Source organism: Phascolarctos cinereus, unplaced genomic scaffold (assembly GCF_003287225.1).
Source record: "Phascolarctos cinereus isolate Bilbo 61053 unplaced genomic scaffold, phaCin_HiC Scaffold_3;HRSCAF=262, whole genome shotgun sequence".
Taxonomy (NCBI): Eukaryota; Metazoa; Chordata; class Mammalia; order Diprotodontia; family Phascolarctidae; genus Phascolarctos; species Phascolarctos cinereus.
Window position 1 is genome coordinate 202,950,605 of NW_027555736.1, and position 22,705 is coordinate 202,973,309.

General features: G+C 36.3%; 1 protein-coding gene across 1 annotated transcript in view; it reads right to left on the reverse strand.

The window, feature by feature from the left end:
* CATSPERB (catsper channel auxiliary subunit beta) overlaps positions 1–22,102 on the reverse strand; it is a 207,045-nt gene extending 184,943 nt beyond the window's left edge. The window contains exons 1-4 of the mRNA XM_021004314.2: positions 21,879–22,102; positions 17,606–17,694; positions 16,297–16,443; positions 2,105–2,165 (exon numbers count right to left, since the gene is read on the reverse strand). Coding sequence (XP_020859973.2) covers positions 2,105–2,165; positions 16,297–16,443; positions 17,606–17,694; positions 21,879–22,065 — 484 coding nt within the window. The 5' untranslated portion in view covers positions 22,066–22,102. The remainder of the gene's footprint in view (positions 1–2,104; positions 2,166–16,296; positions 16,444–17,605; positions 17,695–21,878) is intronic.
* Positions 22,103–22,705: the final 603 nt, after the last annotated feature.

The following is a 22,705-nucleotide window of genomic DNA, read 5'->3' on the forward strand; positions in this document are numbered from 1 at the left end:
GAAATGATGGAGAATGAGTTAAGAATAATGTCAAGTACACAACTCCAAGAGACTGGAAGGAGAATGGTCCTCAATAGGAATAGAAAGTTTGGCAGAGGAATAGGTTATGGTAAATGATAAGTTCTGTTGTGAAATTAATATGAGACATCCATTTTAAAATATCCACAAGGTAATCAGTGAAGCAAGATTGGAGCTCAAGTGAGAAACTTGGGCTGAATATATAAATCTGGCGGTCACTTTCAAAGAGATGATAATTAAATCTAGGGGAACTTATAAGGCTGCTGAATGAAAGAATGAAAAGAGATGACAACCCACTACAATTTTTCATGATATGCTCACAATTAGAGAAATGATGATTCAACAAGGGAGGCTGAGAAAAAAAAAAGAGGGAAGAGGAAAGGCCACATGTGGCTCTCTAGGTCCTCAAGTGCAGCCCTTTGACAGAAACCAAACTTCACAGAATGAATCCCCTTCATAAAAGGATTTGTTCTGTAAAACTTAGACTCAGTCAAAAGGCCAAACCCAAGGAATTAGAAGAACACATAAGGCCTCAAGCCTGCCAGTTCCCCAACCCTGCCGAAGATGATGGGGGTTGGTCAACAATGTCGAATGCTGCAGAGGGTTCAAGAAAGATGAGGATTGAGAAAAGACCATCCAATTTGGCAATTATGAATTTGGTAACTTTGGAGAGAGCAGTTTAAGTTGAGTTATGAAATAAGAAGCCTGATTGCAAAGGAATGATGACTAAGAGGACAAGAAGTGGAAGAAGCAAATGTAGACAGGATTTTTCCCCCTTGGACTTTAGCAGAAAGGAGGAGACAAGATAAAGAACAATAATTTACTGGAATGATAGTGATGGTTGTTAGTTAGTTTGTTTGTTTTTAAAGGATAAGATAGGCTTGGCCGTACCTGAATGCAGTAGAGAAGGAACTAGTAGATAGGGAGAGATTCAAGATGGAAAGGAAGTATTGGTAATCTGCCAGAAAAAGACTACAGGATCATAGTATGCGAGCTCCAAGTTCCCTTCGACACCATCTAGTCTAATCCACTTTTGTAGCTGAAGAGTTGAGACCCAGAAAGTTCAACAGTTGAGCCAAAGTCACAGAGGTAGTAAGTGGCAGGGTTAAGATTTGAGCCTAGGTCCTTAGACTTCATATCTAACACACTTGAAATCTGTTGTACTATGTTGACTCTATAGAAGGAGATTGGATCAAGGATATATATATATATATATATATACACACACACATATACATATATATATATATTAACACACATATTCATGTGTTATATATATAAGGTACATGTGAATAATGTAATGTATATTAATATATGATTCTGTCTACGTTACATATATATCCTGATGAAGCAACCTATGGGGCTGTCCAACCAATTGCATATCATAGTCCAGATTATAAGAAATTTTTTATTCAATTTGTTTTTTCCTCTGTTGATTATTAGGCTGACCTATTTTGAGTGGTTTTAAGTCTTATTCAGGAAACTGTTCTGTAGTATTTTCAGGCTTGATGTCATTAATAACAATATAATAACGATAATGACTAATGTTTATATATAGTACTTAAAGGCTTGCAAAGCACTTTACAAATATCTCATTTTATCCTCACAGCAACCCTGGGAGGGAGATGAAATTATTATCCCCATTTTACACATGAGTAAACTGAGGCAGGCCAAGGTTAAGTGGCTTGTCCAGGGTCACACAGTTAATAAACATCTGAGTGGATTTGAGTTGTGGTCTTCCTGACTCCAGGGCTGGCACTCTATACAGTGCCACCTTAGAGCAGGAACACTAGTAGGATGTTACCCTCTTTAGGGAATCCTCCTTCTATTTTATTTCCATGTTAGCAATCCTCTATAACAGTGACAAATACCTTTTCCAAGAATATCTCATTGTTTTTGCCTCATCAAAGGGTCACTGAACAAAGTTATCTTTTATTACCTCTACCAAGGAATCTTGCATGAGATTAGAAGCCTTCAACTATGCCAGCTCAACATCCAGTGTTTATTTCAAATGATCGATATCATCATCATCATTATCAAGATAATTAACCCACAGGTAAAAAGAACCACCACAGTACATTGTTACCTTCATTAACTGTAATTGACTTTCTGGGAATTTCAATTGACCAAGTAGACTCTTCTCTTTCCTTTCAAAACAAAGAAAGCAGATAATGTTTTATAACATCATAAAAAAAAGTTAATTTGACATCTTCCACTATCAAAATTTTAAAGAAAATTTAGATAAGTAAATTCATAAGCATTATTTCTTATAGCCTCACTTTTTCCTCTGAATCATAGTATTAACTCTATCTATCTAATGAAAAGAAAAATGGAAAAATATAAGTCCACAAATAAGTTAACTGAAAACTCATCCCCCAAAGTAATTAATATATCATGGTTTGATACTAAGATAACAGTAATTTACATTTATATTATAGTTTAATTCTACAATGGCCTTATAAGATTAGTAATTAAAGTATTATTACCTCCATTTTACAGATGAGCAGTATAAGATTCTAAAAAAAGTTAATTGGCTTTCTAGTAACACCGCATAGCTGGGAAGTGTGGGAGTTAAATTTTCAAGCCCAGTTTGTACTGACTCTAAGTATAACACCATATCACATTGTCCTTGTGTATGTTTGATTCATACATAAAATCCAGTATTTACCGTCATGATTAGCTAAAAGACTAATACAAGTACTATTGTCATTAGTGCCAAAAAGATCTATTTCCAGCACAGAAATGGACAATTTGTGTCTGGGCCCATATTGCCTAACACAATGTCTTCCATAAAGAAGACACAATAAGTGTTGAAAGAATAAATGAATGAACTGAACAGAACAGGAATCTTTTCAATAACTAGGAAAACAGCTATGACTAAGCTCCCAGACACAATCATGGGAACAGGAGATAAAGTTCCTTACCAAATGAATACATTTTTGGACCTCACAAATGTTTGTTTTTTCTATGTAAGAACAAACTATCAGCCCAACATTAGGCTAATTTATCAGATTTTTGTTCCATAACTGTTGTAACTCTGATTTCCCTTATTCAGAATAATAATCTCAAAAATAATTGTGGTTTAGACATTTATCTGTAACATGCTCAGGAAAATCTCATTCTTATGTTATGTTGCCTCAGTTTTTATGCCCCAAAAGGTAGTGGTGTTTGTTATCAGGATGCTGCTCATTAAGTTAAATGAATAAACAGACAACACCTCAAAATGGGTGTTTTGTGCTTTTTGCAAAATTATTTAAGAAATAAACACAATTGTACCACAACCACAGAAGCGTCATGATTGATATTAAGGTAAATTTACATGTCAATGTTCTGAGCATGTTCAATTTATTAGTAAGGCTAGCAGTTACCAATATAAGGGGTCTTCAGCTTCTCAGCAAGCCAAAAGACCCCCAGGTGGAGTGTACAAGACTTCTTATACTTTAGGAAAAGTGGATAGAAATAAAATAGCACTTAGGCAAGATATCAGATAAACCCATCTGATTTCTATTGCAGGAAGGGATGAGATTTTATCTCTTATTTCTAGGGAAAGCTGATTGATTGTGTACCTGCATCCTTACCAGGACAGCTAGAGGTGCAGAGATAACAAGTTTTCTTGATATAAAGATAGAACAGTGACTTTAGAGGAAGCCAAATTATGAATATAATTCTGAGATGATGAAATCTGACAGGCAGTTAAATAAAATATCAGCAGAGATATGGAATGACATCAATCGCAAAATAGAATCAATTGATTTTCTAAATCCTCCCCTACTTCGATCAATGGGAGACATGTCTTCCATGGATCACTTATCTATAAGCTAATTCTATAAGATTTTTAACATAGTCATTATCAGTAGTGCATATTACCATAAGCTTTTCTGGCATAATTTTGGAATAGGTTTTAATATAGCAACTAATACAAAGTCCAAAGGTGCATTTACCAAGGGTGGCTAAAAGGCCATTTCCAAATGAACCAAGAAGAAGGATTCCATCAGGGATCACCTGGAATGGGTAATTATGTTTCTGATACAATTTGTTGAATTCTAACTGTAACTATTTCCCCCAGGTTGGTTAACATGAGAACAACAAAATTGATTAATCGTAGCACAAGTCCTTAACCAAGCTGCAGCAAGAATATCTAAAACCATGCAGTTTTGCAAAGGCATTTGAGCTACAGAATCTACCTCAATCTGTAGGGAGAAGATGGACTCACTTATGGCCTGAGCCAACTTTTCGATTTCAAGTGAGAGATTCAAACACTAGAAGGACTCACCAAGGACTAATTTGAAAGGGAGGACTTGTGTACCCCCCAGGTAACCAAGATAACTCAGCAAACATGAACACCATAAAACAAAAAATCAAAGTAATACAAAAATGACCATCAATATTAACTAACATCAAATCTCCTTGTATCCTAGTAATCCACTCCCAATATCCATTTAATCAGCACATTTCATCTTGGATCCTACATGTAGTTATCTGGTTTCTGGAAACATCTTCTCTTGGACATTTTAGAATAGATTTCATTTTTAGGGTGGCTCTGAAGAGGAGGCTCCCCCTAAATTTGATTCTTTGGTTCTAAGTTACTTACAGAGATTATTCAATACAATTTAGTACAACCTTCTAAATTTAATTTTCCAATAACTAGCTCATATGATCAAAACTAGATGAAAACTCATGCTTCTGATCTTTATTAACAATAATGCTATAAAAACAGCATCAAATCAGAAACCCATAATTCACTTAAAACTTCAGAGAATTTCAGTTGTTAAATAAACCCTATAAGTCATACGGAACTGCTATCAACAGGCTAAAGGAAGAATTTTAAAAAGAATTTATGAGGGTCTGACTTGTAAAACGGGTCCTTCTGTTTCTTAAAATTATCAACAGATGGGAAAATATTTTCACCATCTTCATAATTATCTATGCAATTTAACATATAAAATCCTTAATTCAATTTTTAAAACTTATTATTCCATTAGAAACATTTGGAAGCCCATTATATACATTCCAGTTCTTAGAGAAAACAGTCTGTTCCTGTTTTCTCAAAGTTATATAGAGAGATGGACAATGGACAATAGAGGTATCCTTGAACTCCTGCTACTCCATTTGAATTTTAAAAAAAAATTGACATCTTTGTCTTATAAAATTTTTTGCATCTTTGTCTTAATTCTCCCTTTAGGAGGATGTTATCCCCATATGTTCTGAAAGAATAAGATATTTCAAGGACCTGATCTTAATCACAAATATATAATTATTAGAAAGCCCAAAAATGTATTTACTTAGTTGTTTAGGATATGGATTTGACTATCAATTCAGTTTGAAAACAGTAAGATCATTCATACTTGCATCCTATTATAGTAGTGCAGAGATGCTGGAGTATTACAGCGACAAGATTCATTATATTAAAAAAAATTACAACTTTATCTGTCATGGTTAGAGAGAATTGTTACAAAACAAAAAAGCAGGGATATGGTTGTAATGGCATCAGGACTGGTCCTCCAAGCCTAAGGGTACAAAATGGTTCAGCAAAGGTATAATAAAATAAGGTATTCTTAGTTCTCTTTGAATTCAGAAAAGTCGTAGTTACAATTTGGAACAGTCAATCATACAGAAAAGTTCCACAGTGTTCACAAAGCATCATAGCCAGGCTTAGGACTAACCAGGAGGAAAACATTCCTGTTCAAAAGGGAACTAATACAATGGGGAAACTGAGTCAAGGTGATCTTACCTTTGACTATGCCAAGGTCAGCCCTCAACTTTCCCAGACATAGACATTCACTTATATTAGTTCTTTAGACTGCAGCACAAGGAATTTCCCTTGAGTAGTGGATTTCTGACAATGATAATTCAGACATTTATACTTGAATTCAAAAACTCAAAAATTATCAAATTATAATCCCAAGAGATTTTTCCCTCAAATAGCAAGTTTCATTAATTGTAGTTTAGGGCTAAAAGCAGTTATTATTTCTCTCATGTTGTTGCAAAAAGAGTTAACAATAAAATTTTTAACAGGCTTTTCAAAAAAAGATTCCCTCAACACCCTTTTCTTCTTTTTCATCTTCTCAAGCTTAGACTCACCCTGGTTTAAAAAACAAGAAAACAATCCCATTCTGGAATTCCATGCAGGTAATGAAAATATCCACTCAAAAGAAAAAAAAACATAAAAACACTGGCTAATTACTATGAATCTCTAGAACAACATATAGTCTTTTCTTAAGGCATTTTATATTACTCCCTAAAGCAAAAATAAATCTCTAAGACTAGAGTCTCTTGAGACTAAGTAGACCCAAGTTGTAAATTGAATATATACTATTCTGAGTATGAATTCATAATTTTCATAATCACAAGTCATCAAATCACTTCTATACTGTAAACAAAGTTACAAATCTTCCTCCCTCTTTTAGCATGAGGCATTTGTGATAGAAGAAGAGATGCCAGTTTCTCAGTAAACCAATTCATCATTCAGAATTTCACAATATTTAGCAAGTTCTCTCACAGGGATGATAAGATTTTATGACCTTGCTCATGCAAATGTTCCCAAGGAACCTGGCAAGTTTACAAACAAGGAGATTTTACAAGAACCTTTTTTTTTGGTACTTTTCCACACACAGTAAATAATTATTATTGTTCACTTTAAAAATGTACCCAATTAAATACTTGATAGGTTTTACTATTATGTCAACACCCTCTAATAATTTAATAATTTCACAGCATCCAAATGAAAAGGGTTAAAATTTCCAATGATAGAATTTCATCATTCTCTTAACAGTATCTCTTAATGGTATCCATGGTTTCCTAAAATTCATAGTACAAGAAAACTTAAAAACACAATAATAACATCCACAATATCATGTATTTAAAACATGAAACAAAACTTCATGCCAGTCACATAACATCAGTTAGGTAGAATGCATTTCTAAATTATCTTTCACAGAAAACGATTTATTTTATCACCTTTTGTACTTTATACTAATCACAATTAAAACCTAATATGGAGTTACCCAGTAGGTAGTAATTATATTCAGTGAAAGAAATTATAATAGTAATAATAACAATAGTTAATGTTTACATAATGCTTATGATATGCCAGGCACTATTAAGCATTTCACAGTCATTATATCATAAGAACCCCAGGAGGTAGGTCATAATCCCCCTTACAGATCAGGGAACTAGGTAAGAAGTAACTTTCTTAAGCTAACAAATTTCTGAGACTGATTTTGACGGGTTTTTTTTTTGAGCCAAGATTATTTTAATGCCAAATAGTAACTATAGCTTGTATTAAGTTCTGATTTACCACAATTATACTATTTATTTTAAGAACAAAATCTTTCAGATCAAACTGGATTTTTAATCACTAAAGGTAACACTTAAAATCTCAAAAGAAAAATTTTCAAGGACCATCAGTTGGCAGTACTTCAAAATTTAAAGCCCATTCCTACCAATTAGCTCAGTTTCAAAGACTTCTGGTGACATCCTGAGTTTCCCATAACTTTCTCTTTATTTTCTTTTAAATCATCCCTCAAAAAAACCATATCAATTTCTTTTCTGTTCACAGTCTAGCCCCCACTCTCTCACTTGTCCCTGAGGCTTTTCAGTTTGTTTGGTTTTTTTTTTAGTCTCAAACACCAAAATAAAAACATAGAATAGAGAAATGAAAAAAAAACAACATAACATAAACTTAAATATTGAAACTTAAATACAAAAAAAGAAAAAAAGCCTGTCATGTCCATAATAGAACATGAAAGGGTTCAAAATATGTAGCAATAAATTTTCATTTCAAGAAAGCCAATATGATAAGTATTACACATTGTGTTGAAAGCTGTCCATCTTTTCTTTGCTTCCTTGTAAGTTATCTTGTGTTCTCTGCTGTGTACTTTTTATTTTATTCTTTTTTCACACTTCTTCCCCCACTCAGAAGGCTACAATCAAGCGCAGATATATTTTTATATAGATATATACTACACATATACCTATATGTACATATATACATACGTGTGTGTATGTGTGTATATATATATATATATATATATATAGATAGATATAGATATAGATATAGATATAGATATATATATATATATATATGGACATGTACTTTCCCTAACAAATTCTACTCCTCATCTTTGTTTTCATGTTTGTGCATATCTCTTATTTCCTGCCCCTCCTAACTCTTCTATTTTACTTCTTCTCACTACCTTGTCCTCCTATTACCCTTCCTCCAAGCATCCCTCCCCTATCCTCCCATTCCCATAAATCTAAACACCCCTTTACAACCTCCTATAACCTATTCCTTCACTCTCTCCTCTAGAGACTCCCCCCTTATCTTCTCCCCTTTCCCTATCTCCTTACTGTTTTATTTCTTCTGAATTTAGAAGACTTTTATACTCTACTAGATATATATATGTATGTATTGTTCCCTCTTAAATCCATTCCCAATGAAAGTAGATTATCAGAACTGCCAGACCTCTTCCCCCATCTACCAAATTACTAATGACAACCTTAGACAAAAGTTTTACATTTTACATATATAAAAGGCAAACAGTCTGTCCTTATTGAATGCCTTGTAATCAGTCTTTGGTATATACCGTGATGTTTCTCTTGGCTCTTGTATGTCAAACCTTCTATTAAGTTCAGGTTTGGTTTTTTTTGTTGTTGTTGTTTTTTAACAAAGTCCTGAAAGTCTGGATCAAATGTCCATTTTTTTCATTCAGGACTATACTTAACTTTGCTGGGTATGACATTTTTCATCAGAACACCAGTGCTTTTGCTCTTCAACATATAGTGTTCCAAGACCTGCAGTCCTTTAGTGTCTCCTAGGTCTTGTGTGACTCTAATTATAGTACTGTCATATTTAAATTGTTTTTTGTTGTCGTTCTTAATATCTTATTCTTGAGGTGGGGGGTTTCAGAATTTGACTATAATATTCCTATGAGTTTTTCTCATAGGATCTCTTTCAAGTACTGATCAACTTTCCCCTCTTGTTCTAATGATTCAAGACAATTTAATTATTTCTTGTATTATTGTATCAAGATGCTTTTTTTGATCATAGCTTTCAGGTAGTCTGATTATTCTCATGGTTTCTCTTCTTGATCTGTTCTCCAGATCAGTTGTTTTTCTTATAAGATGTTTCATATTCTCTTCTATTTTTTCACTCTTTATATTTTGTTTAATTATTTCTTGATCTCTTATACCTTCTCTGGCTTTGCCTTGCCCAGTTCTAATTTTCAAGGTGTCATTTTCTTCCTTAAGATTCTGGATCTGGGGGTGGAACCAAGATGGTGGAGTAAAAGCAGTGACTTGCTTTAGTTCTTGCCCAAAACCCCTCCAAATACCTGTTAAAAAAAATGGCTCTAAACAAATTCTAGAGCAGCAGAACCCATAAAAAGACAGAACAAAACAAATTTCCAGCCCAAGACAACCTGGATGGTTGATAGAAAGGTTTGTTGTACCAGGCTGGAAGAGGAGGACAGTTCAGCCTGGGCCACAAAGACAAAGACAGGGCCCAGCAAACCTGGAGCAGGCCTCAGGGGACTGAATCACTGGCAGCTGTGGTGGTTTCCAGACTTCTCAACCCACAAATGCCAAACACAACTTAGAAGGTCAGTAGAAAAGGTCTGTTGGACCTGAGTGAGAGAGGAACATGGTCTGGCCCCAGCCCTGGTGTAGCCCTGGGGTGGCAGCAGTGGTTGCTTCCAGAGCTCTTGGCCCACAGATGGTGGGAGGATCAAGTAGCTGATCTGAGGGGGATTGCAGTGATATCTTTACTGGTACAGAGGCAAAATTCTCTTGCTTTGCCCTGCTTGGATCTGCGTAGCAGTCCAGGGTGGTGGTCCTGGGGCGAGGAGGAGCACTGGAGTGGCTGCTCTTGTGGTGGCGGTAGAGAGAAAAACCTCCTCACAGTTCCAAGGTAGAAAAGAGTGCTTGTGATCACTCATAGACCAGACCACAGGCCAGGAAAGGAGTAAATACCTCTCCTTTGATCATACTGCCTTGGAAGAACTGAAAATTTACAGGTCCCTAGAAGTATCTCTGAAAACAGCTACACAAAACCCCTGAAGCTTGGGACAGTACACCCTCCACATTGGAAGCAGAGCCTTACCTTAACAAAGAGTTAAAAAGTGAAGTAATTGGCTGGGAACTTGAGCAAACAGTGGAAAAAACTCAGACTATAGAATCTTATTTTGGTGACAAAGAAGATCAAAACATGTAACCAGAAAAGGAAAATCAAACCAACAGCCTCCAAGAAAAATATAAATTGGTCTCAGGCCATGGAAGAGCTCAAAAAAGATTTTGAACATAAGATTTAGAAACTTCTGCATTAAGGGATAGGAGGACTTGGAATATGATATTCCACAGGTCAAAGGAACTAGGATTAAAACCAAGAATCACCTACCCAGCAAAACTAAGTATAATCCTTCAGAGGGAAAAAATGGATATTGAATGAAATAGAGGACTTCCAAGTATTCTTGATGAAAAGACCAGAGCTGAATAGAAAATTTGGCTTTCAAATACAGGACTCAAGAGAAGCATGAAAAGGTAAACAGGAAAAATAAGAAGATATTTGTAACTCATGAGACCTTCCTCAGTATTAGGGTAGTTGGAGGGAATATATATATAGACAGAGGACACAGGGTGAGTTGAAGATAAAGGGATGATATCTAAAAAGTAAGATTAAGGGGTAAGAGAGGATTATACTGGGAGTAGGAGAAAGGGAGAGGTAGAATGGGGTAAATTATCTCACTTAGAAGAGGCAAGAAAAAGCCTTTATAGTGCAGGGGAAGAGGGAGGAGGTGAGAGGGAATGAATGAATCTTACTTTCATTGGATTTGGCTTAAGGAGGGAATAACATACTCAATTGGGTATGAAATTTATCTTACTGTACAGGAAAATAGGGGAGAAGGGAATAAGAGAAGGTGGGATGATATAAGGGAGGGCAGATTGGGGGAGGGGATGATCAGAAGCAAACACTTTTGAGGAGGGACAGGGTCAAAGGAGAGAATCAATTAAACATAGGTGGGATAAGATTGAAGGAAATATAGTTAGTCTTTCACAACATGACTATTATGGAAGTGTTTTGCATGACTACATATGTATAATCTATATTGAATTGCCTGCCTTCTCAATGAAGATAAGTGGGGAGGGAAGAAGGGAGATAATTTGGAACTCAAAATTTTAAAAATAAATGTTAAAAATTGTTTTTACATGAAACTAGGAAATAAGATATACAGGCAATGGGGTGTAGAAATCTATCCTGCCCTACAGGAAAATAGAAAGGGAAGGGGATAAGATGGGGGGGCAGTGATAGAAGGGAGGTAGATTAGGGAAGGGTATTCAGAATGCATGCCATCTTGGGGCGTGGGGAGGGATGAGATGGGGAGAAAATTTGGAACACAAAATCTTGTGAAAGTGAATGTTGAAAACTAAAAATAAATTAATTAAGTTTTTAAAAAAATATTCTGGATCTCCTTTTTTAATTGGTTGACTTTCACTATCTTTTTGAGGGTTTTTTGGATTGTTCTTACTGTTTTGTTTTTCTTTTTAGTTTTTCCTCCATTTCTCTCATTTGACTTTTAAAGTCTTTTTTTGGGCAGACTTCTGTTTCCGGGAGCCAAGATGGCAGAGTGAAAAGGTAGTCGCTCTCACTCTCCCCTATCAACCTCTGAAAGCCCAGAAAATATCACCACAGAAAAAAACCCTGGAACACCTGAACTAGAAGAAAGAAGGGGAGCAGCAGTGCAGCAGCCCAGAAAACAGGTCTCATGGTGCCTCAGTAAAAATAAGGGAGGCAGAACCCACAAGGGGCCCCAGGTGGATAAGTACCCTGCAGCATTCATCTGAAAGGAGGTGAAGAAAACAACCTAAAGGCTTCCTAAAGCCCCAGCCTTGCTGGTTCCAACCCAGCACCAGGTGAGTTGTCAGAGTCCTGCAGCCTCCAATTGTGAAGAAATCTGGAAGCCCAGGTGGTAGAACAGGCAAACACCAACACCTGGACCTCAGAGTGCCTCAGTGAGGGTGGCGGGAACCGGTGGAAACCAGCTCAGAAAACCACCAGGTGCCTTAGCACTCTACAGCAAAGGAATCTCCCAATGCATTAGCAGAAAGGAGGGAGACAACACTGCAGGGGGCCCCAGGCAGATAAACACCCTGCAGCACCCATCTAAAAGAAGCTGAAGAAAGCTAAAGGAAAGGAAAAGCAGGCAACCTAGAATTGCCTGAAAGTTCCAACCTTGCTGATTCCAGCCCAACATGAGGTAAGCTGCCAGAAACCTACAGCCTCCAATTGACGACATAAGAGGCCCCAGCACACAAAGCCAGTGACCAAGACCTAGGCTCCCAACACAAGAAGCTTGGGTCAGCACCCTCTGTTCCCCAGCAGGAGAGCTCAATCTCTTTAAAGGCCAGGGAATAAAGAAACACCATGAGTAAAAAGAAACATACCATAGATTCATATTATGAGAAGAGTGAAGATCAAGACAGAAATTCTGAAGAGGACAACATTGTCAACAAACCCACATCTGCAACAAGAAAAGGGAATATGAATGGGTCTGAAGCCCAAAAAGCCTTCTTAGAAGAGCTCAAGAAGGATTTTCATAGTCAAATGAGAGAGGTAGAAGAGTCCTTCAAAAATGCAATTGGCCAATTGGAAAAAAAATACATTGAAGAAAACAAGTCCCTAAAAAACACAATTGGCCAATTGAAGAAGGAAGTACAAAAACTAACAGAAGAAAACAATCTGTTAAAAACTAGAATTGGACAAATGGAAACTAATGTCTCTATGAGAGAGCAAGAATCAGTCAAACAAAAACAAAAAAAATGAAAATTATAGATGAAAACGTAAAATACCTCATCAGTAAAGTCTTTTTTTAAGTTCTTCTATAAATCCTTTTTGGGCAGGTGACCATTAAGCATTATTCTTGAGGGTAGAAGAGGGTTTCTTTGCTTCAATATCCTGCTCTGTTCTTCTTTATCCCCATAATAACTTTCTATGGTTAGATTCCTTCTCCTTTGTCTATGCATTTTCTGGTAGCAATAGCCTAATTTTGGTAATCACCTCTGGTCCTTGGGGCAGGGGGAGGGAATGCTGCCTCTTGCCCAAATCTTCAATTCTCCCCTCTAATCTGGAGCCAAAACCAAACCTTCAGCCTCCTGTAAGTGCTCACAGCCAGGGGCATTCCACACCATTGCTTTCGCACTCACCCAGTGAGTTCTGGTTCCTTCTAGCCCCTGCCACTCTACACTCTGTGCAGCGCAGCTGGATCTGATATTCCTTGTCAGCAGAGGCTACCTTGATCTTCCCAGGTTCAGACTCTCAACTCCACTCACTATCCCAGGAGTAAAAAGTTCCAGTGGCTGGGACTGAAGTCACCTCCTAAACCAGTTAACTCCAGGGCTTGCCACTTGTTCTTAACTTGGACACCAGCCTGGAGGTGTTTACTTTTCACAGGGCCCAAACCTCTTCCTGGGATTTTTCTTCTGATCTCGGATTGTCCCAGGAGGACCCCTACTGTGCCCCTATTGTTATTTATTTTTACCCACCACAACGCCCCACATATACACTTTGTTTGCCCTGAGGTGCTATTTTATCTCTTTTGTGGGGAAAAATCTTGAGAGCTTGGAATTCTCTCACCTACTCTACCATCTTCCCAGAATCCTCTCTGCTTTTCAGTTTTAACCCGAGGGAAGAAATAGGGAGAGTCTCATGGCAGCCTCACATTCCCATCTTTCTGCTTTAGAGCCTAGGAATTTTATACTACAATTCTGTTACTAAAGAATAGCATAAAGAATAATCACATAATATTGCCGATGTCCTTCTTATCCCAATGAGATCAAAACCTCCGTCAAACCTCTCTTTCCTAAACTTCAAACTCTTTACTTTCAAATCTTTCATTAAGTCAGTGTAAACAGACTACAACTTTCTTCAAATTTCTACCCAGTTCATCTTATCCTTACTTACTTAAACTTTCTCTCTTCCTTTCTTTTTACATCCTTTTAAAAATGTACCTGTTGTTTTTTTCATATTATAATTTAACACTTCCCTTCTTCCCTTGCTCAATATTCCTTTAATCTTTATTTCCCAATCATATCCCAGACTATCTATAGAACTAATCTCCACTGAATTTCTTCTTTGTAATTTAACACAAAAAAATTTCTTATACAACCCCATTAACTGTGGTACTATTGTCGCCTTTGGGGTTCTTAAGAGCTTAAAACACATTATCTTGGGCAATTTCTTTTGAAAACCTTGTTTCTAGTTTATCTAAATAATTAGGTTCTGTTAACATCATTTACAGAACAACACGCATGGGTAATACCAAAACATTTTTCTAAATTAAATTTTACTTATTCTTCAGTTGCTCCCTATTTCAAACAAGCTTCTAGGAAAGAGCTACTAATAGGCAGTTCTTAAGTGTCAAATAAATTTAGACTGTAAACTGCAAAACACATTTTTTCTTTCTCTAATCAGTGAGTTCACTTTCTTCCCTAGCACTAAAACAATAAATCCACTTTCCAAACAGTGATAACAAAATCTAAATGTTGTTTCCATGTAACTTTCATAGTTTTATTCTTATTTGTCCTTAAAACAAATTCTACAAGAGTATTACCTCAAAACTCACTAAAGCATTTCAGCATTTATAAAAACATTCAAACCATATTTTGAAAATTCACTGTAGAGAAAATTATATTTTCAGTCACAAATTTAGTTTCTAATTAGTTTATGATATCATAAATTTCTGCAGACTGTGAACAAAGACTCCTTCTTATCTGTGTCTTGTCTGCCTTCCAGCTTGGCCAAAGTTAAAAGACAGAGACTTTCTTTCTAAAGAAAAAAGTTTTCATGCCTTCTCCTTTGGCTGACCAGGCCTCCAGAAAAAGCTAGTTTGGCATACAAAACACAAATAATATGACAAGATAGACACAAGAACACTTAAAAATCGGTGTGCACAAGTAGAAGTCCCTGTTCTTGCCAGATCTGGGGCTTTTCTTATATGTCTTAGGCCAATTTTGCTCTATGTTTAGTTACCTCCTTTTTGACTGGGAATGAATTTCTGTTTCCAGGCTTCCCCAACCCCTTCTTGAATGTGAAATATCCCTCTGGCTTGAACTGGGGCTCCCTTTGAAGAAAAATTCTCCAAGGACCATCTAATGACTTCCCTGAAGAGGCATAGTTGGTATGCAGCTTCCTTTTCCAGTTAGAAAAAAATCCTGTTTCCAATGCTTCCCCAATCTCTTCTTGCCCTGAAGATATACTGACAATGCATGCTTTATGCCCTTGGAGGGATTTCCGGGATTGCATAGCTATTAATTATTGCCAAATAGTTACAATAAATGCAAACAGAGCACTAAGACAAACAAGCAAAGTTGCAACTTTGCCAACAGCATGGGGGCTTTACCTTGGCTGAAGCTGATTTGAAACTGAGTTGGAGTCTGATCTTCAAGGTAGCCTCTTACAAAGAAGTCTCTCCATGAAAATACCACAAAGGTGCTCTCAGGAACTTTCTCAGAGATACTGCCCTAGAGGCCAGTGTCCCCTCTCAACTCCTGGCTGAAAGTACATCAACTGACCTGACTGAAATTAAGGTAAACTGAGGCAACAAAGTTCTGAGCATGTTCATATTGGTAAGGCTAGCAGTTACCAATAAATGGGGTCTTCAGCTCCTTAGCAAGCCAAAAGAGTCCTAGGAGGGGTTTACAAGACTTCTTCTACTTTAGGGAAAGTGGATAAAGATAGGACACCACATAGGCAACACACAGGATTACGTCATCTGGTTTCTACTGATGGAAGGGATGAGGATTTTCTTCCTTGTAACTAGAGAAAGCTGATTGGTTGAGTCCACCTGCATCATTGTGAGGACAGCTAGTGGTACAGAAATAACAGGTTTCCTTAACATAAAGATAGAACCAAAATTTTATAAGAAGACAACAACTTTAACTCAGAGATAAAGAAACAAAAAATAATAAACATAAAGAAATAATTTTTTAAAACATCTAGTCCAATTGAAGAAGTCACTAACAATATCAGAATGGAATGATGTTGACATCTCAGAAAATTGAATTGATTCTATTTTGTAATTGATATCATTCTGGATCACCACCAATATGTTGTATAACTGCTCAATATTTCTAGAATGCCTAACTCTAGTTCATCTTTTTTTCAAGATCCACAAACTAAAATATTAAAAATATTTCCTTTACAAGAATAAAGTTGCTAATGGAAAGAAACCACATATGTGTATTAGGTATCACTGCTAGAGATAAAATATCACAGAATAAAATTACCTTTGACAAATTAAAGTGAAAGACACGAGCATAAGTGCTGTTTTTAATTGTTATACTGGGAGTGACTCCTCTTGACATGAGCAGATTTAAGGTATTTTCTGCATTTTCATTAATTTTAACTCCAGATAAGAAAAAACACTGTATAACCTTTGGGGGGAAAAAATAAAAATATCAAATGTGGGTAAGTAAAGGAAGGGATAGATGGGAGTTTCATCTCAATCCATAAATAAGGAATAGGGTAGAAGGAAGAACAGAAGACTATACTATTTCCAATTTCTTTTGACAATGAAAAAATGACATTAAATGATGTTTATACCTGTGTATAACCACATTTTGAATCAGAGAAGGATCAGCTTTCAACAAAATAGAGATAGTATAAAAACACATCTACAGTGACAGAACGGTGTTCAATACAGCTATAGAATGGTTATTTGGATAGGTACGGTGGTAATTCGAGGGGCAATCATTCATTCATTTAGAATTATCTCTTCCCAATTCTAAAAATAGATGCATTCCAATACATTATAATGCTATTGTAAAGGCTAGGTTGAAACCACCCACATCTAGGCTTAACTAGATGAGAACACTTTTTTTTTTAAAAATCAAACAATCAAAACTGAGTGTAAGGCTATACACCTCCTTGAAATAATCAAAGCCATCGTGTGAGACCAGTCAAGTGCTTAGCAGTGTATTTTTAAAAAGAAGCTATATCAGAATCACAGGAAGAGATTCTGAACACCTGGCCTGGAGAGACTAGAGCAAGCATAGTATTTTGGGCAGCTTTACAGCAGAGAATTAAACTATGGCAGAAGAGGAAAATATTAACAAGAATCACTGGCTCCATATACCTCTTGGAGAGGAGGGCTCCCTCTGAGAGAAATACTATAAAAAGCTATTTTCCTAACTTCTCTTTCCTAATTTCTCTCTGTCCAAAGACAGTAATATAATAATCTGTTGCTTCATTACCCACCTGTTCCCAGTAAACTATAATTTTGCCTCAACCACAATGCAGTTAACTGGGAAACTAATTTAAATGTAAGATTAGGCAAAGATCCTAACCTCTGTCTAGGTATCGGGAATTTGCCTGAATGCTCAGAGTGGTAAAATAAATTCAGAACTTTTCATCTAAAACAAACTTCCTGCAGCCCAAAACAAGGGAACTAAATGGATCTTTGTGGATATTATATTAACCTTGAAGCTTAAAATAAGCTAATTTGTATAAGAAGGCATCACATTATTGATAAAAAAAAACACTACACATCCAAAAATCAATGGAGAAGAGTTAATATAAGCTATGAATATAACTTACCAAGTTTTCTGAGGAAAGATACAGCTTGATTAGATCACTATGTTCCACTTGTCTAGAGGAAGAACAGGCTAACACTGCACGGGAAGTTCCTAGATAATACATAAATAATATATGTACATCGATATAGAACAATTTCCACTAAGACCTTAAGTTTGAAAAATGCTGATAATGACTCATTGGAACTAACAGGTAATTAGTGTTTCTTTACTGGGGTGGAGGAGAAGGTTGGGAGGGGCTGTGTTCAGATCTACAGTTACAAAAAAGTGGCAAAAGACATTCCTTCCCCTTAAAAAGCTTACAATCTAATGAGGGAGATAAAACATAAACAAATATACACAAAGTAAGACCTATACACAAGAAATAGGAAATAATTAAAAGAGAAAGGCACTGTAATTAAGAGATGTTGGGTCCACACCCAAGAAAGAAATGTGGAATCTGAATGCAGATGGGAGCATACTATTTTCTTTCCTTTTCCTGTGTTGTTTTGTTTTATTGCTTCATTCTCGTGGTTCCTCCCATTAGTTCTAATTGTTCTTTACATTATGACGAATGGGAAAACATGCTTAACATGAATGTATATGTAAAGCCTATATCAGATTGTATGCCTTCTTGGTGGGGGTGGGGGAAGAAGTGGGAGGGGGAGAAAATTTAAAACTCAAAATCTTAGGAAAATGAATGTTGAAAACTAAAAATAAATTAATTATCAAAAAAAACAGAGAAAGAGAGATAGAGAGAGAGAGAGAGAGAGAGAGAGAGAGAGAGAGAGAGAGAGAGAGAGAGAGAGAGAGAGAAGGCTTTCTGTAGAAGGCAGGATTTTAATTAGGACTTAAAAGAAGCCAGGGAGATCAATAGTTGGAGTGGAGGAGGGAGAGTATTCCAGGTATGGGAGACAGCCAGAGAGAATGCATGAGGCCAAGAGATGGAGTGTCTTGTTTCATGGAACAGCCAGGAAACCAGTGTCACTGGATCAAAGAGTAGTAGAGAGTGGGGTGTAAAGTGTAAGAAAACTAGAAAGGTAGGAGGTGACTAGATTATGATTAATAATAATATGATTAATAATGTTTCACTTTTCCATTGAAATTGACAAAATGTTTTCCTCAAAATAACCCATCATAAGGTACTATAAGTATTTTACTTGCCTTTTATAGATAAGAAAATATCTTATATATTTGAAGTGATTCACCCCAGGCCACACATTTAGTAAACAGAAGAAATGAGAATTGAATTCAGGTCTCCTGATGCCAAGACCAATGCTTTCTCCACCATATTATGCTGCTTTGAAGAATAAATCCAGAACTACAGCTGTCTGAGAAAGATTCCCCTCCTCCATCTATAAGGTGAAATAATGATGAGCAGTCCAAAAGTCTCTCTCAATTAGGAATTACAGATACTGAGTTAGAAAATGGAAATATTTAAGTGAGCTTGTAAGGGATGGGCAGTAACAACAGTCATCCAGTCATTTCAGATAAATCCTTTATCTAATTCACATCAGAATGAGGATTATTTGGTACCTACTCCTCCCATCCCTTCCTCCACATTGATATATTCTTTTCACACATCTCAAGATTCTCCTTCTTAACTGAGAGCTTAAAAATAGCATCTGCCACAACCCGAACCATCAGCCAATAAAATTGCTATCATGGTTGAGGCTCATCTTTGGTAATCTGACTGGGGCTTTGATCTACTCCTGCAGTTTAAGCGAAAGAGAAAGGTGATGGTCTCCTTGATTTAAAAAAAAAAGAAGAAGAAGAAGAAGCAAAATAAATAAATAAATGACAACCACTTAGATCTTTCTTTCAGAAAGAATTTTGAGAGACTGGTTCTCCTTTCTGTACATATGAAGCTCCTGTAACACTTAAGCAACTTAGGTTCAGGCTCCACAGTGTGAATCTTATCCCATCGTTTCCCAGGAGGACCAAGAACCTGAGTGAAGACTATTTATCAATGTCTTTCTGTAGATCACTGAAGAAAACTATACAACTAGTCTCAGACCTCTAGGTGGCTCAGTAGACAGAACACTAGGCCTGGAGTCAGGAAGACTTATGTTCAGATCCAGCCTCAGATACTTAACCAAGCTTGAAAAAGTTACTTAATCTCTGTTTGCCTCAGTTTCTTCATCTGTAAAATAGGAATTATAATAGCACTTACCTCCCAGCATTATTATGAGACTCAAATAAGATAATATTTATAAAGTGCTTAGCACAATGCCTGGTACATAGTAGACACTCTATAAATACTTTCTATTATTATTATTATTATTATTTCAAGTTGGGAAGACGTATCCAAGTGGACGAGACCAACCAGAAATTCTTGTATTAGATAGTGATTATGAGGTTCTCCCTTACAAAATGTCACTGGTCTAGTATACAAAAAGGGGGAGGGGAATTAGAGACCTCACATTAAAAAAATCAATTTTACAATTTCATCATAGAGAAGCACATAGATCCACAAACATCTTACTTTAAAAAAAAAAACAGTATTTCAAGAAGCAAAAAACAAGGGCTTACAACTAAGAATAACTTCCCTTGAAAAACTTAACAACATCCTACATGGGAAAATGGACCTTTAGTAGAATAAAAGACTTATGTATTCCTAATTTTAAAAAAAGCCACAGAAAACTTTGAAATAAAAACACAATAGTCAAGAGAAATATAGAAAGGTAATTAGATTTAAGCAGTTAGAAATAGCTAAATGATGCTGAATTGCTCACATAAAGGAGAAAGAAACAAATTTTTCTTTGAAACCACATTGTCTACACAAAGGATGTGATCTGGTTAGTTGTAAGAGAGTGAAGAAAAGGGTGTAGAAAGGGAAAACCCTAACGAAGAAGTGAAAGAGGAGGAATTTTCTATTTAGCAATAATTAGGGTGTGTGAGAATACAAGTATATAAAAATGGAGTAATAGAAGGGAGGAATAGATGTTTCAAGATCCTCCCTCTTATCTGAACTAAAGAAAGGTTGAGGGAAAAGACAAAGAGACAGATACAGAGACAGAAAGTTTAACATAGAAATACATTAAATATAACCAGGAAAGTGGATGTAAGGGCAAGGAAAGTAAAGAAAAGGACTAAAGAGGGAGGGAATAGTCAGGAGGAAAAATAATCAAACCAACACAAATGTAAACTTCATAGTGTAAATCATAAAGAATTGACTAAAACAATGGAAGAAAATATAAGAACCAGAGATCAAGAAATGGACTTAGTGAAGAGAGGTAGGAAAGAGGAGTAGGAAAAGATTAGTTCAACCATAGATTACTAGTGTTAATCACTTTAAGTCTTTTTCTCTACCTCCTTCTGCTTTTCAATGAGAAAGATGGGGATGGAGACACATAGAGAAATGTATAAGTAACAATCAAAACTAAATGAGATGAATTTATCAATAACAAATATCAGCAAAATAGATTACAAAGCAGACTCCAACAATATTATTGATAAGAGACACATTTGAAAACTAAATATACATCCAGAGTCAAATTAAGTATTATTAAGCCTTAAGCAATTTCAGAAAAGTAGGGCTAATAATCATGACCTCAGACAAGACAATATTAAAAATAAATTCATTAGGAATTAAACAGGTATAGGGGCAGCTAGATGGCACAGTGGATAGAGCACCAGACCTCAGACACATAACACTCACTAGCTGTGTGTCTCTGGGCAAGTCACTTAACCTCAATTGCCTCACCCAAAAAAAAAAAAGAATTAAGCAGGTGAGCAAAGTGAGCAAAACTAGGAGAAAATTGTACAAAGTAACAGCGACACTGTGTGATGATCAACTATGATAGATTTAGCTCTTCTCAGCAATTTAATGATCCAAAACAATTCCCAAAGATTCATGATGGAAAATGCTATTCACCCATAGTTATGTATCTACCTAATGCCATATCAGATTGCTTGCTATCATGGGTAGGGGGAAGGGAAGGGAGGAAGGGAGAAACATTTGAAACTCAAAATCTCTAAAAAAATGAATGTTGAAAACTATCTCTACATGTAATTGGAAAAAATAAAATATTGTTAAATGTTTAAAAAAATGTGAAAAAGAGTTAAGTAGAGAAATTTAATTAAGGTTAAAAGTGCCATATACAATACAGTAATGTTAATACTAATATATGTACAAAATGCTATAGCAATTAAGTATTTAAAGGAAAATTTAATCAAACTGTACAAAAAACAGACAGCAAAAGTAGAATCATTAAAAACCTCAATGTTCCCTTTTCAGATACAGATATATAAAAGAGAGGTAGAGCCAAGATGGAGGAGTAAAAGGAGGTACTCACCTGAACTTTCCCTCAAACCCCTCCAAATACCTTTACATAATGACTCTAAACAACTTCTAGAGTAGCAGAAGTCATAAAAAGATAAAGTGAAACAAATTTCCAGCCTAAGACAATCAGGAAGGTGAACAGGAAAGATCTGTTGCACCACTGAGAGAGGAGAACAGTCCAGCACAGCCCATGCCAGCATAAACAAGGGCTCAGCAACTGGAAGAAGGCCTTAGGAATAACTGAATCATCAGTGGCAGCAGTAGTAGCTGCTTCTGGAGCTCTCAGGCCACAGACAGTAAGGGGATCTAACAATTGATCAGAAGGAGATTGTAGGGGTCTCTTTGCTGGGACTGAGGCAGGGTTCTGTTGCTTTGCCCATACCTGGATCTGGGCCACAGTCCTGGGGGGGGGGGGCAATCTGGGGTAAGGAGGACCAATAGCATAGTAGAACTTGTGACAGCGGGGAAGAGGAATCCTTCTCACAGTTCTGGGACAAAAAAGAGTGTTTGTGATCACTCACAGACCAGAACACAGGCCAGGAGAGGAGTAAACACCTCTCCTTAGATCATACCACCTTAGAAGAACTGAAAATGTACAGGTCTCTAGAAGTGCCTCTGAAAAGAGCTTCACAAAATCCCTGAATCTTGAAACAGTTTGCCCTCCACAATGGAAGCAGAGCCCTGCCTTGACAAAGAGTTAATAAGTCAAGTAAGAGACTTGGAAAATGAGCAAACAATGAAAAAAACTCAAACTAGAAACTTATTTTGGTGACAAGAAGATGAAAACATGCACTCAGCAGAAGATAACGAAGTCAAAGCTCCCACATCCAAAGATGCCTC